The sequence below is a fragment of the Podarcis tiliguerta genome (assembly GCF_965153285.1).
Source record: "Podarcis tiliguerta genome assembly, chromosome: 8".
Taxonomy (NCBI): domain Eukaryota; kingdom Metazoa; phylum Chordata; class Lepidosauria; order Squamata; family Lacertidae; genus Podarcis; species Podarcis tiliguerta.
In genome coordinates this window covers 85,487,123-85,504,040 of record NC_139541.1, presented here as the reverse complement: position 1 = coordinate 85,504,040, position 16,918 = coordinate 85,487,123, and the positions used below count along the sequence as shown (strand labels likewise).

The following is a 16,918-nucleotide window of genomic DNA, read 5'->3' as shown; positions in this document are numbered from 1 at the left end:
ATATTATATTATATTATATTATATTATATTATATTATATTATATTATATTATATTATATTATATTATTATTATATTATATTATTATATTAGATTATATTATATTACAGTGGTGCCCCGCAAGACGAATGCCTCGCAAGACGGAAAACCCGCAAGACGAAAGGGTTTTCCGTTTGCAGAGGCGCTTCGCAAGACGAATGTCCCTATGGGCTTGCTTTGCAAGACGAAAATTGACGAAAAATTTTGAGGGTTTTTTCCGCTCCAAAACCCCTTTTTCTGAAGCGCTAAGCTGCTCAAAGCATTTTAGCAGCAAAACCGCTAATCCCTTAAGCCTTAAAAAGCCGTTTTTAGCCCTTAAACTGTCAATAGCGCTAATAGCGCTAATCCGCTAATGGGCTTGCTTCGCAAGATGAAAAAACCGCAAGACGAAAAGACTCGCGGAACGGATTCTTTTCGTCTTGCGAGGCACCACTGTATATTATTATATTATATTATATTATATTATATTATATTATATTATATTATATTATAATTTTTCCAGCATTCAGCGTTGCTCAGGGAAGGGCAGTTGCGCTCAGTGGGCAGAGCAACAACTTAAAGCTAATCTCCATGCAGCAGCGAAGTGTAGGGCACACAGCCCTGTCTTGGGGCTACAGCGTTTCAAAACGCCGGCCCGATTTTGCTGGGGGGCATGTCTGTCCAAACAAGAATCCTTTTTGTGCACAGGAAACTCTCACAGGCTGAAGACGAGGGGAGCACCTTTGCCTGTGACGCACGGGCAGGAAGGGAAATTTAAATATGTGTTTCCTGACCGCAGTGGGCCGCAGAGTCCGCACCCCCAGTAGGATGCACCCCCCTGTTTCAGAACTCCACCCCCCCCGCGTCCCCAGGTTGAAAATGTGCACACAAGAATCGTAAGAGTCGGAAGGGTCCCAAGGGTCATCCAAACCAACCCCATGCAAAGTGCAAATCACAGCTTACTTCCACAACCAGGCCTTACTGCCTGTGGCTCAGGCCTTGGCGAGAGAATTTAAGAGCATCCCTGTGAACGCGAGGACATGAGAAAAGCCCGCAGGATCAGGCCAGTGGCCCGTCCAGTCCAGCATCCTATTCTCAGCGTGGCCAACCAGATGTGTCTCTGGGGAAACCTGCAAACAGGACCCAATGACCGTGGAGACAGACCACAGCCGTCATGAGGAGTAGTGATTGATAGCCTTAACTTCCTCCAGAATTTGTCCAGTCCTGTTTTAAAACTATCTAGGTTGGTAGCTGTCCTTGCTTCCTGAGGCAGGGAGTTCCAAAGTTCAACCATGTGCTGCACGAAGAAGTACAGTGGTCCCTCGGGTTAAGTACTTAATTCGTTCCAGAGGTCTGTTCTTAACCTGAAACTGTTCTTAACCTGAATCACCAATATAGCTAATGGGGCCTCATGCTGCCGCCGTGAAATTTCTGTTCTCATCCTGAAGCAAAGTTCTTAACCCGAGGTACTATTTCTGGGTTAGCGGAGTCTGTAACCTAAAGCGTATGTAACCTGAAGCGTATGTAACCCGAGGTACCACTGTATTTTATTTTGCCTGCCAATAGTAATAATAATAATAATAATAATAATTATTATTATTATTATTATTTATTATTTATACCCCACCCCATCTGGCTGGGTTTACCCAGCCCTCTGGGCGACTTCCAACAAAATATTAAAAATGCATTAAAACATCAGTCACTAAAAACTTCCCTATACGGGGCTGTCTTCAGATGTCTTCTAGAAATCAGATAGTTGTTTATTTCCTTGACATCTGATGGGAGGGTGTTCCACAGGGCGGGTGCCACCACCAAGAAGGCCCTCTGCCTGGTTCCCTGTAACTTGGCTTCTCGCAGTGAGGGAACCGCCAGAAGGCCCTTGGTGCTGGACCTCAGTGTCCAGGCAGAACAATGCAGGTGGAGACGCTCCTTCAGGTCTACTGGGCTTTTGAGGCCGTTTAGGGATTTAAAGGTCAGCACCAACACTTTGAATTGTGCCCGGAAACATCCTGGGAGCCAATGTAGGTCTTTCAAGACCGGTGTTATATGGTCTCGGTGGCCACTCCCAGTCTCCAGTCTAGCTGCTGCGTTCTGGATTAGTTGTAGTTTCTGGGTCACCTTCAAAGGTAGCCCCACGTAGAGCGCATGGCAGTAGTCCTTCAATCTTCTAACATTCAACTTTGTTGGATGTCCACAATTTCTAGCATTTTACAGGAGAGGGAGAAAACCCCTCCCCTCTCTTGCTTGCCTCCCCCCCCCCCCCAAAACTAAAAATTCCCAAATGCTGCAACCATTCCTCACAGGGCAGTCACTCCGGTGTGATCAGACTACAGTGATACCTCGGATTAAGAACTTAAATTCGTTCCAGAGGTCCGTTCTTAACCTGAAACTGTTCTTAACCTGAAGCACCACTTTAGCTAATGGGGCCTCCTGCTGCCGCTGCGCCGCCGGAGCGCGATTTCTGTTCCCGTCCTGAAGCAAAGTTCTTAACCCGAGGTAATATTTCTGGGTTAGCGGAGTCTGTAACCTGAAGCGTCTGTAACCTGAGGTACCACTGTACAGTCAAATGCCTCCGAGAAGCCCACCTCGCGAGCCACCGAGACAACAGCTCTCTCTTGCTTTTTTCAGGAACAGGTAAGGAGAAGAACACGGTGGTTCAAAAACTCGAATCAGGAAACACCTGGCGGTTCGCTCTCTCGCACATTACAGCGAAGAACCACCCCGTCAATTTATGTCATTGAGGTCGGCCGAGAAGCAAACGCTGAATTTTAAACGCCGCCGTGGAGGTGTGCCAGGAACGCGCATGTTAACTCCTGCTCTTCTGAAAAGCAGAATGCAGAGAGGCTGGGGAAAGGGAGGAACGAACGGCTTCCTTAAGACGGTGGATCTCAAAAGAAATCACCTGCCTGGGTTTCCCCAGATTACTGAATATGTGGACGGGCAACATGCAACCTTCTCGCTGCAAAGAGCTTTCGGCGTGGGTGTTAGATGCAGCCAGGGTTTCAACAGCCCAGCAACGAGAAACCGGAAAAAGTCTACACTGAGCTGTGTGGTGTAAGAGCTTACGGTCTTTGGCGACTGTGGGGAAAATTACGCATCAACTACATGTTTCCGGGGAGGATCCAGATGGTTATTATGTCATCTGGGGGAATTATATTTCTTATGCTTTGGATTTAAAGATAAAGGTCAAGGGACCCCTGACCATTAGGTCCAGTCGTGACCGACTCTGGGTTTGTGGCGCTCATCTCACTTTACTGGCCGAGGGAGCCGGCGTACAGCTTCCGGGTCATGTGGCCAGCAATACTATGCCGCTTCTGGCGAACCAGAGCAGCGCACGGAAACGCCGTTTACCTTCCCGCCGGAGCGGTACCTATTTATCCACTTGCACTTTGACGTGCTTTCGAACTGCTAGGTTAGCAGGAGCAGGGACCAAGCAACGGGAGCTCACCCCGTCATTGCGGGGATTCGAACCGCTGACCTTCTGATCGGCAAGTCCTAGGCTCTGTGGTTTAACCCACAGCACCACCCGGGTCCCCTAAAATGCTTTGGATTTAAGATGCGCCAAATCCACAATACATGCCGGCTCAGGAAAAAGGGGAGGCCTGGCTTGACATTGGCGTGTCACCGTGTCTTTCTCTTACGATTTATAATAATAATATTATTTTATTATTTATACCCTGCCCATCCGGCTGGGTTTCCCCAGCCACTCTGGGTGGCTTGCAACACATATAAAAACATAATACAGTGGACACTCGGGTTGCGAACGTGATCCGTGCGGGAAGCATGCTCGCAACCCACAGCGCGGCATGTGCGCACGCATGGGTCGTGATTCGGCGCTTCTGCGCATGCGCAAAGTGCGATTTTCTGCGCATGCACAAGTGCCAAAACCCGGAGGTAACCCATTCCGGTACTTCCGGGTTCGGTGCGGTCCGCATCCCGAAATCGCACAACCTGAAGCGTCTGTAACCCAAGGTATGACTGTAAAACATTGAGCATTAAGCAAAAACACTTCCCCACACAGGGCTGCCTTCAGATGTCTTCTAAAGGTTGCGTAGTTACTTATTTCCTTGGCTCGTGGAGTCGCATAACTCCACACCCTCCAACATCTCTCCCATGAAAATAGGAATGCCTTAAGTGGGACATTCCTGGATCAAATCAGAAACCGGGACGGATTCCGTAAATTTGGGGCTGTCCCTCGAAAATAGGGGCGCTTGGAGTGTCTGGGGTTTGTGTGTTTTTTTGTGCAATTTACATTTCCTTAGCTGCACCTCACACTAAAGTCAGAACAAGAACATAGGAACTTCCCAGCACAGGGGCTGCCTTCAGATGTCTTCTGAAACTCATATAGTTCTTTATCTCTTTGACTTCTGAAGGGAGGGCACCACCACCAAGAAGGCCCTCTGCCTGGCTGCCTGTAACTTCACTTCTCGCAGCGAGAGCAACAACAATTTTATTATTTACTATTGCTTGTTTGCTTTTTGCATGGTGTGATGTAATACTCTGTTCCTGCACTTCGGGTTTAAGAACATAGGAAGAGGTTTGCCGGATCAGGCCAAAGGAGGTATGCCCCACAGAAGACCTTAAGGTCCATAGATAGCAACACCCTAGAGGTCCCGGGCCCTAAGGAAGTCAGATTAGCCTCAACCAGAGGCAGGGCCTTTTTAGCACTGGCCCCGGCCTGGTGGAACGCTCTGTCTCATGTGACCAGGGCCCTGCGGGATCTGATTTCTTTCCGCAGGGCCTGTAAGACAGAGTTGTTCCGCCTGGCCTTTGGCTTGGAGCCAATTTGATTCCCTCCCTCCCTCTCTTTCTTTCTTTCTTTCTTTTTCCTTTTTCCTTTTTCCTTTTTCCTTCTGTGATGGAACTCCTGTTTGGGGACTTCCCTGGCTTTTTTCTGGCCCATGTAGGACCAGTCTGGATAGTTGGCCTTGGTGAAGATTTGACATTTTCATCCCCCAAAAGTTTTTGATTTGAGTTTCTACTGAAATGAGGCTGCATTTTAATGTGGTTTTTAAATCTTGTTTTCAAGCTGTATTTCAATCAATTGTTTTTATATTTGGTGTTAGCCGCCCTGAGCCAGGTCTTAGCTGGGGAGGGCAGGGTATAAATAAATTTATTATTATTATTATTATTATTATTATTATTATTATTATTATTATTATTATTTCCAACATTCTGTTCTCGCAGAGGCCGGCCGGATGCCCGTTGTGGGAATTTTGCAAGCAGGATCTTGCCTGATCTAGCCACTGATCACCCTCCCCTCCATAAATCCGTCCATTCCCCTTTTAAAGCCATCCAGGTTGGCAACCATCACTGCCTCTTGTGGCAAGGAGTTCCATAGTTTAACTCTGCGCTGCGTGAAGAAGGACTTTCTTTAGCATGTCCTGAATCTTCCAGCATTCAGCTTCTAGTGTTATGAGAAAGGAGGGGAAACCCAAATCTCTCTCCATTTTCTTCACACTGTGCATCATTTCACATGCTTCTGTCACGCCGCCTCTTCCTCGCCTTTTCTCTAAACTAAAAAGCCCCAACCTTTCCTCGCTCGATCCCCTCCATCAGTTTGGCGGAACCTTTTCCAACTCCTTTTTGAGGAAAGGCGACCAGAACCTTACGCAATATTCCATCAACATGCTATGGAGCGTTCTAGGCTGGGTTGAAAAGTGCTCAGCCATGAAGCCAAGCCTGACCATCTTTCAGCCTAAGCTACCTTATCTAATTTCGTCCACTAAATTGACACACCACCCTTCATCTGAAGAACACAGCATAAAAACACAAAAATACATAACACAATAACAAACAAAACAATACCCCCCCCTATTTTAAAAACAACAACAACAACCATGGATTGCTTAACAGCCCAAGGCCTGGTTGAAGAGGAACATTTTCTGCCTAGATAATGAAGGTGTCAAGGGAGCTTCCCTAGGGAGAGCATTCTGCAAATGGGGAGCCGCCACCGAAAAGGCCCTGTTTTCATGTTGCCACCCTACCTTACAGGGCTGTTGCCAATAAGCCCCTGGGAGGGAAAGGCAGGATCAAAATGCAAGGGGAGCCCAGGCGCTCAGCCCTGTCTGCTCTTCCTTCCTTCATTCTGTCCTTACCTCCACAATGCTCCTGAGGTCCCGGACGTAAGACTGCTCCGTCTCCACGATCTCCATCACCACCCAGTCCAGGTGAGACAGCTTCATCCGGCGCTCTCTGGCCCTGCCCGGACTCGGCGACCAACCCGGGCCCGCCTGGGCTTCCCCCGGCCTGTCCAGCAAGGCCACCGGCGTGAGGTCCAAGCTGATGTCGCTGCCGTTCTGGTGCTGGGGGTAAGTCGGGGGGCAGCCCCCCAGCCCCCCGCTGCTGCCAAAGGCACTCTGGCTGTCCGGCAGCGAGGCGGACGACGCCGAGGAGCTGAGGCTGACCGGGCGGTCGCTGTCTGAGCACACAGTGTTGACCGAGGTGCAGCTACCCAAGATGGGGTCGGAAGCCATGCTGGAGCCGAGACCGCTCAGCGAGGAGACGGACGAGGGCCGGGGTGCTGCGGGAGGAAGCAGAAAAGAGAGAAAGAAGCCGGGCTTGGAAATAAATAAAAAGTTGCACGCTCGGCCCCCTACCATAAAGGACGTCTGCCCTGACCCATCTCTGCCCCATGTGCAAAGGAGCAGCTCAACAGGAGGTCGGTCTTTTTCCCTAGCCCCCCACCTCACCACAAGTCTTCTGCATTTACCTTCTGCCTCCCCGGCTTTTCAAAAAATAGAAAACATCCTCGCTCTCTTCAACATCCTTTTGTGGCTTTCTCTTTCTCTCTCTCTCTCTCTCACCTTTTGAAGCTGTGGTTTGCCTCGCGAAGGATGCCGGGAGGAAAGGCAGTTGTGCAAAGGGCCGCACACTTATTCTCCTCCGCTTCCTCCCTCCCGCCCCCCCCCCCCCAAGTACCACAATCTTGCATCTAAAGCTTTCGCCGCTTGCAAAAACGCGTGCGGCTAGGTGGAGAGAGAGAGAGACAGAGACGCACAGGCTCACAAACCGACGAGCGGACTTTGGTTGGGATTTATTTGTCAAAAGCCTCAGGCTGGGCTTTTTCAGAGACAGAGATCTCCAATAAGGCAGCTTTTGCCAATCGGGAAAAGTTTGGGATGGAAACAGCTCCCCTCGGCCCGGCTGCCCCATAGACAGGGTGCTTTGGGGCTGCACAATCTCTGCTGGCGTGTGGGTTTGCGTACCTACCTGCCTTGCCGCCTCTCTTGGTGCTGCCCCTGCGGGCTCCCTCGGGCATGATGATGTGGTCTCCGGCGCCCGTCCTGCGAGGAAGGAAGGAAACTTTGAGAAAGGGTTCAGGGGAGCTCGCTGAAGGTTGGCTGCACCGCGAAATACGAAGCTGTACATTCCGTCCGATAGTAAAAAGAAAAATTATGGTAGATGGAAGAGGCAAGGCGAGGAAACCAGAATCTGTGGCCACCATAAAGCTGCAAAGAGTTCAGACTTTCCCTTTGCCTCTTTGCACTTTTAAACGGTGCACAAGCTTTCACAGGAGTGAGAGTTTTTTGTGTCGTCCTGATCTTACATTTTTAGCCTTCGAACTTGCTTTCTTCCTCATCACAATTTTAAAAAGGGCAGACTGTTTACCATCTCTGCTCCCCAGAACGCCATTCTCAGCCAACACATTTCCTGTACTGTATATTTCTAGGGACTCCGCATGCTAGGGTAAGGTAAAGGTAAAGGGACCCCCGACCATTAGGTCCAGTCGCGGACGACTCTGGGGTTGCGGTGCTCATCTCGCTTTACTGGCCGAGGGAGCCGGTGTACAGCTTCTGGGTCATGTGGCCAGCATGATCAAGCCGCTTCTGGCGAACCAGAGCAGCGCACGGAAACGCGATTTACCTTCCCGCCGGAGTGGTACCTATTTATCTACTTGCACTTTGACGTGCTTTCAACTGCTAGGTTGGCAGGAGCAGGGACAGAGCAACGGGAGCTCACACCGGCACGGGGATTCGAACCGCCGACCTTCTGACCAGCAAGTCCTAGGCTCTGTGGTTTAACCCACAGCGCCACCCGCATCCCAGGGCTGGGTGATATAATGTCCAAAATCGATTCGAAGCCCGTATCATGATAATGGTTTCATTATTTGTGACCTGGCAATATATTGCCCAAAAATGATGTGTGTGTGTGCTGTGCAAAAAATCACAATGTGGGAAAAACCGTGAAGCCAGCCCATGGCTCTACAGAGCTCCATCCTTATTTCAGACATTGTGATTTATCCGTATAGCACGATGTTTATTTCAAACATTGTGATCTATATGTATAGCACAATGTTTAGCTGCTGAGGGACGCGGGTGGCGCTGTGGTCTAAACCACTGAGGCTTGCCGATCAGAAGGTCGCCGGTTCGAATCCCCGCGACGAGGTGAGCTCCCGTTACTCGGTCCCTGTTCCTGCCAACCTAGCAGTTCGAAAGCACAAAGTGCAAGTAGATAAATAGGTACCACTCCGGCGGGAAGGTAAACGCCGTTTCCATGCGCTCTGGCACTGATCACAGTCCTCCGTGCACCAGAAGCCGTTTAGTCCTGCTACCCACATGACCCGGAAAGCTCTCTGCGGACAAATGCCAGCTCCCTCGGCCTGAAAGTGAGATGAGCGCTGCTACCCCATAGTCGCCTTTGACTGGACTTAACCGTCCAGGGGTCCTTTACCTTAGCTGCTGATATATCACGAAGTTGAAAACCAGATTAGCGCCCAGCCCTACTGTGGACCCTGAACCGTTTCAGAACCGAATCCCTTCTTTAGCCTCAACTTGCAATGGGAAAGGACTTTATAGGTCAGGGGCCAAGAACCTGGCTTGCATGCAGAAGGTTCGAATCTCTGAGGGCATCTTCAGAGTGGGCTACAAGAGACTCCTGCCTGGAGATGGTATTTAACACGTCAGATGAAATCAAATACACAAGGGATATTTGGTGTTATGTTGGAGGGGCCAGCCGGGAAACAGGGAATTATGTTCACATGTGGTGGGGGTGTAAATATGTACAATTTTTTTGGGCAAAGGGTGTTTAAGGAGATAACAGAAATCACGGGGTTAAAGCTGAACAAAAGTCAGAGGTAGCACTATTATCAATTTAGGATGGGGTGGAAGGTTCGCAGGCTATAAAGGACTTCCTCACAAATTTATTGACAGCAACCCCTGCTATGCTATAAGGTCCACTATCCTGTAATATTCCATATGAGCCTGTTCTACTGATGAAGCTTAGGATGGCGAAACAAGGCTAATATTCCGGAAATCCTCGTCTTAGACTCTGTGAATGGATTCTGTGGAACTGTAACAACCTTTCATGTGGATTGTTGGACTCTATGAACAGACAGGTGGAATAGACACTTATACATGTATGGGCCTTATGCATGAACTGACTAGATCAGTGGTTCTCAAGCTGTGGGTCCGCAGATGTTGTTGGACTACAACTCCCATCATCCTGAGCTCTGGCCTTGCTAGCTAGGGGTGATGGGAGTTGTAGTTCAACAACATCTGGGGACCCACAGCTTGAGAAAGGCTGAGCTAGAGAATGAACTGATCCACTGGGTCTTCTGCTTTTTTCATTGAACTTTATGGGACTTCCGTTGAAATCTGCTATGATACAATGGACTTTATACCTTATTTATTCAAAAGTACAGCCGGTTACGTCTTGTGTGTTCATTGAGTACGTTTCACGTAACCAGAGGTTTGTCGTCGTTGTTTTGCTAAGGAAGTGGAAGGGGGCTAGCAGAATGTAAAATGGAAGAATGGTACAAAGAGGTTTGGGATATAGCTATTAATACGATACAATACGATAATCTTTATTGTCATTGTCCCATACAGAACAACGAAATTGAAAAATCTACATCAGACATTCAAAACCCAACAAGCCTGCTATCCCAACTATCCCAACATGGTTAGCCCCCTAAAAACTCTGATACCCCATTTTTAAATACAATATACTCCCATACAGACTCCTTAAAAAGGTAAAGGTAAAGGGACCCCTGACTATTAGGTCCAGTTGTGACCGACTCTGGGGTTGCAGTGCTCATCTCAATTTATTGAGCGAGGGAGCCGGCGTACAGCTTCCGGGTCATGTGGCCAGCATGACTAAGCCACTTCTGGCGAACCAGAGCAGCGCACGGAAACACAGAAACACGGTTTACCTTCCCACCGGAGCGGTACCTATTTATCTACTTGCACTTTGACATGCTTTCAAACTGCTAGGTTGGCAGGAGCTGGGACCGAGCAACGGGAGCTCACCCCGTCGCAGGGATGCGAACCGCCGACCTTCCGATCGGCAAGCCCTAGGCTCTGTGGTTTAACCCACAGCGCCACCCGCGTCCCTACAGACTCCTTACAATGCATTGAAAACCAAAATCACATTTGGGTAGAAACTGTTTCTCAGGCGGCTAGTCTGAGAAATGTAATTTAATGATAAATTAAAATGTACCATTTAGGTAAGACGGGGAATATGTAGGAGGAATGATTTTGAAGAGATAGGGAGGGCGTTTGCAGAATTTGTATTGTTAAAACGGAAAGGGGTTAAACCAGCGCGAGAGGCGTCGAAATTTTGGGTCTGGCTATATAAGGCAGTTTCCTATTTTCCTAAGTTCCTGTGAAGTCTGTGGGTGGTGGAGGCAGAAAAATCTCTCTCTCTGTGACTGGTGGTTCTTGGCTAAACCGGCAGCTCTCCTTGGACGGCCTCGCTCGCCCTCCCCACACAACAGCCTTTGTTCCAGCCCTGTCCCCTGGAAGTCTTGTAAAAACCCGTAGAGGGTTGGGTAAACTGAAGGGGCTGCGTCACTCCATCCTGGAGAAGGCGAGAGCAAAAGGTCGCTCCGTCTGGGAAACAATGAATTCATTCAAGAGAGGCGGCAGGTCAGAGAGGAAAAAGCGGAGGCCTCCGACATCGCCCTCCTCCCCACTCCTCGCCCTCCCTGTCCCCAGGACCATATGAGAACTTTTCACCATGCTATGGGGAAGGCCAAGGGGGCAAAACATGGAGCCTGGGAGCAGAGATGGAAGGGAGAGGACCGGATGAAGGAGGAGAGGGATGCAAGGACGCCACGCACATCACATCGCAAACCTCTCTCTCCATTCCGTCTGCCAAGACTTCAGAAGCTCAGGACAGCCTCCTGGATGAGGCCATTGAGTCCAGCATCCTCCGTCTTACGGCAGCCAAACAGAGGCCTGTGGGAAACTCTCTGTTTCCAGCAACCAGGGATTCAAAAGCATCTCTGCCTCCGACCATAGCCAGATAATAATAATAATAATAATAATAATAATAATAATAATAATAATAATTTATTATTTATACCCCGCCCATCTAGCTGAGTTTCCCCAGGCACTCTGGGCGGCTCCCAATCAAGTGCTAAAAACAATACAGCATTAAATATTGAAAACTTCCCTAAACAGGGCTGCCTTCAGATGTCTTTTAAAGAGAAGACAGCTGTTTATTGCCTTGACATCTGATGGGAGGGCGTTCCACAGGGCGGGTGCCACTACCAAGAAGGCCCTCTGCCTGGTTCCATATAACCTCACTTCTCGCAATGAAGGAACCACCAGAAGGCCCTTGGAGCTGGACCTCAGTGTCCGGGCAGAACGATGGGGGTGGAGACACTCCTTCAGGGATACTAGGCCTTTGAGGCCATTTAGGGCTTTCAAGGTCAGCACCAGCACTTTGAATTGTGCTTGGCAATGTACTGGGAGCCAGGTGTTATGTGGTCTTGGCGGCCGCCCCCAGTCACCAGTCTAGCTGCCACATTCTGGATTAATTGCAGTTTCCGGGTCACCTTCAAAGGTAGCCCCATGTAGAGCACATTGCAGTAGTCCAAGCGGGAGATACTTCTCCGGTTTTACCCAGAGCTGGAAAGACAACATGATACATACTAGGTACAACTGGCAGATGAAATTACTGGATTACACAGAAATGGCATGATTACCTGGGAAAATCAGAAACCAGGAGGATCAAAACAAAGAATGGGACAAATATATACAGTGGTACCTCGGGACGTGGGTGGCACTGTGGGTTAAACCACAGAGCCTAGGGCTTGCCGATCAGAAGGTCGGCGGTTTGAATCCCCGCGACGGGGTGAGCTCCCGTTGCTCGGTCCCAGCTCCTGCCAACCTAGCAGATCGAAAGCATGTCAAAGTGCAAGTAGATAAATAGGTACCACTCCGGCGGGAAGGTAAACGGCGTTTCCATGCGCTGCTCTGGTTCGCCAGAAGCGGCTTAGTCCTGCTGGCCACATGACCCGGAAGCTGTACGCCGGCTCCCTTGGCCAGTAAAGCGAGATGAGCGCCGCAACCCCAGAGTCATCCGCAACTGGACCTCATGGTCAGGGGTCCCTTTACCTTTACCTCAGGTTACAGACACTTCAGGTTACAGACACTTCAGGTTACAGATGCTTCAGGTTACAGACTCCACTAACCCAGAAATAGTACCTAGGGCTAAGAACTTTGCTTCAGGATGAGAACACAAATCGCGCGGCAGCAGTGGTAGGCCCTATTAGCTAAAGTGGTGTTTCAGGTTAAGAACAGTTTCAGGTTAAGAACGGACCTCCAGAACGAATTAAGTTCTTAACCCGAGCTCCACTGTACTGTATTTGAAAGACTACTGCAAACACATGAAGTCTTGAGCAGGCTTTAAGTCACTCCTGCAACGATACATAGACTTTGGATATAATTGAGGATGGTAAATTAGATGGACTTACAACATGCAGTTAAAAAAAAAAAGTTATTTAAAGAAACCACGGAGGGGAGGAAGAAAGTCTTGGGATTCGGAAGAATCTTGTGCAAAATTATTATATTTGTAACAACGTTATCTATGTGAGTGAATTTGTAAAACTAAATAATTTTTTAAATAATAAAAAAAATAGCCCTCTCCATGAATTTTGCGCTCCTCTCCTAAAGCCATCGCTGTCTCCGGTGGCAAGGAGTTCCATAGTTTAACTAGGAACACCTGCTTGTTTTTATCCACCCTGAATCTTCCACCATTCAGCTTTGTTCGATGTCCACATGTTCCAGTGTTGTGTGAGAAAAACCTCTCTCTATCATCCCCTTTTTATATGTAACTAGTATCGTGTCATCTCTAATTCACCTTTTTCCTGAATTACAAAGTCCCGAACGGTGCAATCTTTCCTCATTGGGTAGTTGCGCCATCCTCTTGGCTGTTTTGGGATCACACAGAAGGACATTGTTCCAACAGTGGCGTAGCGTGGGTTGTCAGCACCCGGGGCAAGGCAAGTAATTTGCGCCCCCTAACCCGTGGATTTGCGCCCCCCTAACCCTAACCCCCAGATGTTGCGCCCGGTGCGGCCGGCCCCCCCTGCACCCCCCACGCTACGCCACTGTGTTCCAAACCAAGATGTGCTCTTCCAAGACGACGTTCCCAGCCTCTTCGCACTCCTGTCTCAGCGACGTCTACGCTGGCTTGCTCATGTCTGCAGAACGGAAGAGGACAGGATCCCCCAAGGACGTGCTCTGCGGGGAGCTGGCTTCAGACACCACTGGCAGAACTCTGCGCTACAAAAATGTCTGCAAACGTAACATGAAGGCTGCCGATATCTGTGTGGGAATCCCTTGCAGACGACCTCTGTGCCTGGAGACTGACGGACTGGTTGCGCATCCAACAGCAGTGACCAGAGGAGGAATGACCGCTGGGAGGAGGGCAGAGGGAAGAAAAGCCATGGTGCATCCGCAGGAACACAACCGGACGCCTCCATCTGCCCCGGCTGCAGCGAAACATGTCTCTCCCATATCAGTCTCAGCTGCAACTGTCCCAACAGCTTGACCTCACCCCCCAAAGATGCCCTCCTCCGCTGTCTTCCTAGACAGACAAATGCCACGATTATGTGGCACCAGAAATGGTGCCAATTCCACCAATCAAAGCGATCTCACAGGTAAAATGGGGCCAAGTTGTTCAGGGCTTAAAAAAAAAAGACTGCAGTATTCACCAATTCAAAACAAGATTTGTGCAGGAGACAATCATAGAATCATAGAATCCTAGAGTTGGAAGAGACCACAAGGGCCATCGAGTCCAACCCCCTGCCAAGCAGGAAACACCATCAGAGCACTCCTGACATATGGTTGTCAAGCCTCTGCTTAAAGACCTCCAAAGAAGGAGACTCCACCACACTCCTTGGCAGCAAATTCCACTGTCAAACAGCTCTTACTGTCAGGAAGTTCTCCCTAATGTTTAGGTGGAATCTTCTTTCTTGTAGTTTGGATCCATTGCTCCATGTCCGCTTCTCTGGAGCAGCAGAAAACAACCTTTCTCCCTCCTCTGTGTGACATCCTTTTATATATTTGAACATGGCTATCATATCACCCCTTAACCTCCTCTTCTCCAGGCTAAACATGCCCAGCTCCCTTAGCCGTTCCTCATAAGGCATCGTTTCCAGGCCTTTGACCATTTTGGTTGCCCTCCTCTGGACACGTTCCAGTTTGTCAGTGTCCTTCTTGAACTGAGCTATGCTTGAAAGTACCCGCAACGTTTGCAACAGCACAAAGAGAGCAGAGTAGCGGGAGGTCTCCTTGGGAGTAGGGGGGGAGGAATTTGATTCTGTTTGCATTCAAGGTAAACCTACCTAATTCACACTTTCTGACCAGAGGAGGAATGACCACTGGAAGGCGCACAGAGAGAAGAAACACCATGGCGCATCTGCAGCCTTCGTCTGCCCCGGCGGCAATGAAACATGTCTCTCCCCTATCAGTCTCTACAGCCACAGCAGGAGCTGCAACCGTCCCAACAGCTTGACCTCACCCCCAAAGGAGCGCTGCTACGTTATCTCCTGACACAGATGGGTGCCAACAAGAAGAAGCTACATCCCAGCCACAGGGATGCGGGTGGCGCTGTGGTCTAAACCACTGAGCCTCTTGGGCTTGCTGATCGGAAGGTCGGCGGTTCGAATCCCCGCGACGGGGTGAGCTCCTGTTGCTCAGTCCCTGCTCCTGCCAACCTAGAAGTTCGAAAGCACACCAGTGCAAGTAGATAAATAGGTACTGCTGCGGCGGGAATGTAAACTGCGTTTCCATGCACTGCTCTGGTTTCCATCATGGTGTCCTGTTGCGCCAGAAGCGGTTTAGTCCTGCTGGCCACATGGCCCGGAAAGCTGTCTGTGGACAAACGCCGGCTCCCTCGGCCTGAAAGCGAGATGAGCGCCGCAACCCCAGAGTTGCCTTTGACTGGACTTAACCGTCCAGGGGTCCTTTACCTCTACCTTGCCTTACATCCCAGCCACACACACTCTTTTGTGTGTGTGTGTGTGTGTGTGTGTGTGTAATTTTTTATTAGTTTTTTAACTTATCATTTCCAACAATAATTAAACACACTTTTATATCTTATACAATTTTTTGACTTCCATCAATCACATCTGAAAATTTTCCAATCTATTCATTTAATATACCGTATTTTTCGCTCTATAAGACGCACCAGACCACAAGGCGCACCTAGTTTTTGGAGGAGGAAAACAAGAAAAAAAATATTCTGAATCTCAGAAGCCAGAACAGCAAGAGGGATTGCTGCGCAGTGAAAGCAGCAATCCCTCTTGCTGTTCTGGCTTCTGGGATAGCTGCGCAGCCTGCATTCGCTCCATAAGACGCACACACATTTCCCCTTACTTTTTAGAAGGAAAAAAGTGAGTCTTATAGAGCAAAAAATATGGTACATTTCTTACTCTCACTATTACTTTTAAATCTCATAACTAATATCTCTATTCTTTCTCTACTTTGCAATGCTTCATATATTTCTCCTTACAAAACTTATTGTATCCCTCCTAGCATAATTTGTTGATTACAGCTGCTCTTCAAATAATTCATATACTTCTTCCAATCTTCTGCAAATCTCTGGTCCCGCAGGTTTCGAATCCTTCCTGTCATTTTGTCCAATTCTGCGTAGTCCATTAATTTCGTCTGCCATTCTTCTTTCGTCGGTAATTCTTCTTGCTTCCATTTCTGGGCTAACAATACTCTTGCCTTACATCCCAGCCACACTCAAGCCAGAGGTTTCTGCAAAAACACTCACACACATCTCTCCATCCAGAAGGCATTGCCATCGTTCAAGAACAGGGTGGAAGAAGGTCCATGTGGGTTTTGCCTGGGAAAATTCTGCTGCCTAGGGGGAGTCCGGGGTCCACACAGAGACACTCGGGGGGCCACGCTGCCACGTTCAGTAGCCCCTGGGCCTGCGGCTGCAAAGCTAGCGATGAGGCTGTCAGCCTGGGTGTGGGCTTGGTAAGAGAAGTCTGACAACCACCTTCTCCCTTCCACTGCCTCCGGGCGAGACGGGCCTGGAGGAACTTGGCAAGGAAGTCTGGCAGGGCTGCTAGCTGGTGACAGGCTGCCAGGAGCCTGGCCGGAGAGAAAGAAGGGAGTCCTTTGATCCACAAATGGGTTTTCATTTCCCCCCATTCATCTCCACCGGAGGGGAGCAGATCAACACCCAAAGCTGTAGGCTCCCTCTACAACCCCCCCCCCCACTTCCTTATTAGGGGCTACCCCTCCCAAGCTAAAGGGTGAAAAGCAGGAGGATCATTAGGACAGAAACTGAAAATAAAACTGACGGGATCATTATGCCATTATACAAATCTGCGGCGCAGCCACCTTGGAAGTACAGTGGTGCCTCGGTTCTCAAACTTAATCTGTTGCGCAAGTCCATTCGTTCCAAAACCGAGGCACGCTTTCCCATAGGAAGTAATGCAAAGTGGATTAATGCGTTCCAGACTCTTAAAAACAACCCCTAAAACAGCAATTTCACATGAATTCTACTATCTCATGAGACCGTTGATCCATAATATGAAAGCAATAATCAATGTACTGTACTATAAAATAAACGAGACAGTATTGTAGATGATAAAAATAAAAATTGTTATTTTTCCTTACCTGCACTGATAATAGTCATTGTTTGGATAGGGGG

The 16,918-nt window shown here is 49.0% G+C and overlaps 1 protein-coding gene across 3 annotated transcripts in view; it reads right to left on the bottom strand.

The window, feature by feature from the left end:
* Positions 1-16,918, bottom strand: part of PLEKHG2 (pleckstrin homology and RhoGEF domain containing G2) — a 76,822-nt gene that overhangs the window by 46,439 nt on the left and 13,465 nt on the right. For 2 of the 3 annotated variants that reach the window (XR_014514707.1, XM_083454695.1), the window contains exons 1-3: positions 13,103-13,201; positions 7,229-7,302; positions 6,115-6,539 (exon numbers count right to left, since the gene is read on the bottom strand). Coding sequence is in view for 2 of the 3 variants with exons in the window: in XM_083454695.1 (XP_083310821.1) it covers positions 6,115-6,539; positions 7,229-7,302; positions 13,103-13,164 (561 nt within the window). In the remaining variant the exon portion in view is untranslated. Of the gene's footprint in view, positions 1-6,114; positions 6,540-7,228; positions 7,303-13,102; positions 13,202-16,918 lie in introns of those variants that run through there. The other variant, XM_083454696.1, reaches the window with a different exon arrangement.